Source organism: Elephantulus edwardii, unplaced genomic scaffold, assembly GCF_000299155.1.
Source record: "Elephantulus edwardii isolate Elephantulus edwardi_28Jun2011 unplaced genomic scaffold, EleEdw1.0 scaffold00348, whole genome shotgun sequence".
NCBI lineage: Eukaryota > Metazoa > Chordata > Mammalia > Macroscelidea > Macroscelididae > Elephantulus > Elephantulus edwardii.
In genome coordinates, this window is record NW_006400098.1 from 1,805,164 (window position 1) to 1,806,713 (window position 1,550).

General features: G+C 58.1%; 1 protein-coding gene across 1 annotated transcript in view; it reads right to left on the reverse strand.

Moving 5' to 3' along the window:
* SIGLEC10 (sialic acid binding Ig-like lectin 10) overlaps nucleotides 1–1,253 on the reverse strand; it is an 8,952-nt gene extending 7,699 nt beyond the window's left edge. The window contains exons 1-4 of the mRNA XM_006901884.1: nucleotides 1,220–1,253; nucleotides 745–1,128; nucleotides 367–651; nucleotides 26–73 (exon numbers count right to left, since the gene is read on the reverse strand). Of these exons, the coding sequence (XP_006901946.1) occupies nucleotides 26–73; nucleotides 367–651; nucleotides 745–1,128; nucleotides 1,220–1,253 (751 nt within the window). The remainder of the gene's footprint in view (nucleotides 1–25; nucleotides 74–366; nucleotides 652–744; nucleotides 1,129–1,219) is intronic.
* Nucleotides 1,254–1,550: the final 297 nt, after the last annotated feature.

Sequence of the window (1,550 nt, forward strand, 5' to 3'; positions counted from 1 at the left end):
TCTCTCTCTCTCTCAGTCATGGTACCTGATGTATCAGCCTTGGAAGAACTGATGACAAGGTCCTTTGGGGCATCTGCAACAAGACCGTGAGCTGGCTTTGAGGGGAGCCTTGTCCTCACACACAGACAGAGTGTCCTTGATCGTCTGTGGGACTAGATAGCCAGTGCTAGGCACACAGCTGCCCCCCCCCCCCCAGGACCACAAAACCAGCTCCATTACCTCCCAGGGGAAGTCAGCTTCCTGAGACCCACCTTTCCTCCTGGGGACCCTCCCAGCTCCAGTCAGCTGGTTTCCATGGTGATGTCACCCCTCCCTGTACACTGACCTGAGGGGTCCCCACACCCTAGAGTTCTGCCCCAGACTCACGGGCCACTCTCAGCTGGACGGTGCTTGAGCGGCTCACGCCGTTATCGAATTCCACTTGACATGTGAGTATGATGGTGTGGTCCCACGTTCTCGGCGTGAGTGTGACCACGGAGAAAGAGGCATAGTTTCGTGATTCAGCTCCTTGAGAGGAGAGGGCTGCCCCTGTCCAGGAGAACACGGGGCGTGGACACCCCTCAAAGTCCCCAGGAAACACACAGAGCATTGTCACCGGGCGCCCGGGCTCCACGGTCTCGGGGGCATAGATGTCAGGCTTCTGTGTGAGGTCTGGGGCAGAGAGAGGGAGGTCTGAGTCCCAGATTCACGACCTGTCCTCCGCCAACTATCTCCAGCCCATCTCGGCGCTAGCCAGCTCCATACCTGTCACCTTCAGGAAGAGCATGTGATACTTGAAGTTAAATTTCACATAATTCCCTCTCTCCACGCGAAAGTAGTACGTGCCTGTGTCTTCCTTCTTAGCGTCTCTGATCACCAAGGAGCAATTGTGGTTCCGAGGGTCTCCAAGGAGCTGGAATCGGCCCCGAGTCTCCCACTGGACCCCTTTAGCTGGATTATTTGTGGCCACTGGGTCCTCTCTGTAAGTTTCAGGACTATCTCGGAACCAGTAGCCATGAGCTGGGTCCGAGTCAATCCAGTCTATCTTGGGGTACTTGACAGTACAGGGCACGAGGACACACAGACCCTCCTGCACCGTCACTGAACTCTGCACCTGCAGTTGGAACTCTGGATTCACAGTTAGGGAGCCTGAGGGGGAGACAGAGGCTTGACTTGCAAGCTCATCCTGTCCTCAGCTCCTCCAGACCTCCCTGTGCCCCCCCCCCACCAGCCCACTCACCTCTCCATAGCATGGTCAGCAGAAGAAGCAGCATGTTGGCAACTGACTCAGTCCCGACGCCGGGGCCGCTTCTGGGCTTGAGATGAAGGGGAAGCCACAGGGCGGAAGCGACAAGGGATGGGGGGGGGGGAACTGGGGAACTGAATTGAACTTCAGGACCCAAGACCCACAGGATCTCCAAGGCCTGTGCGCTGTATCCAAGGCCTGCCTGCCTCCCCACTGGTCCTCCGGCTTTCCAGGGGCCCAGCTTTGCTGGGCTGGTCCTTCCTGTGGCCTTGGGAGGAGGATAGGGAAGGGCGATATCAGCCCCGTGGACAGGCTGCAGAGTGGG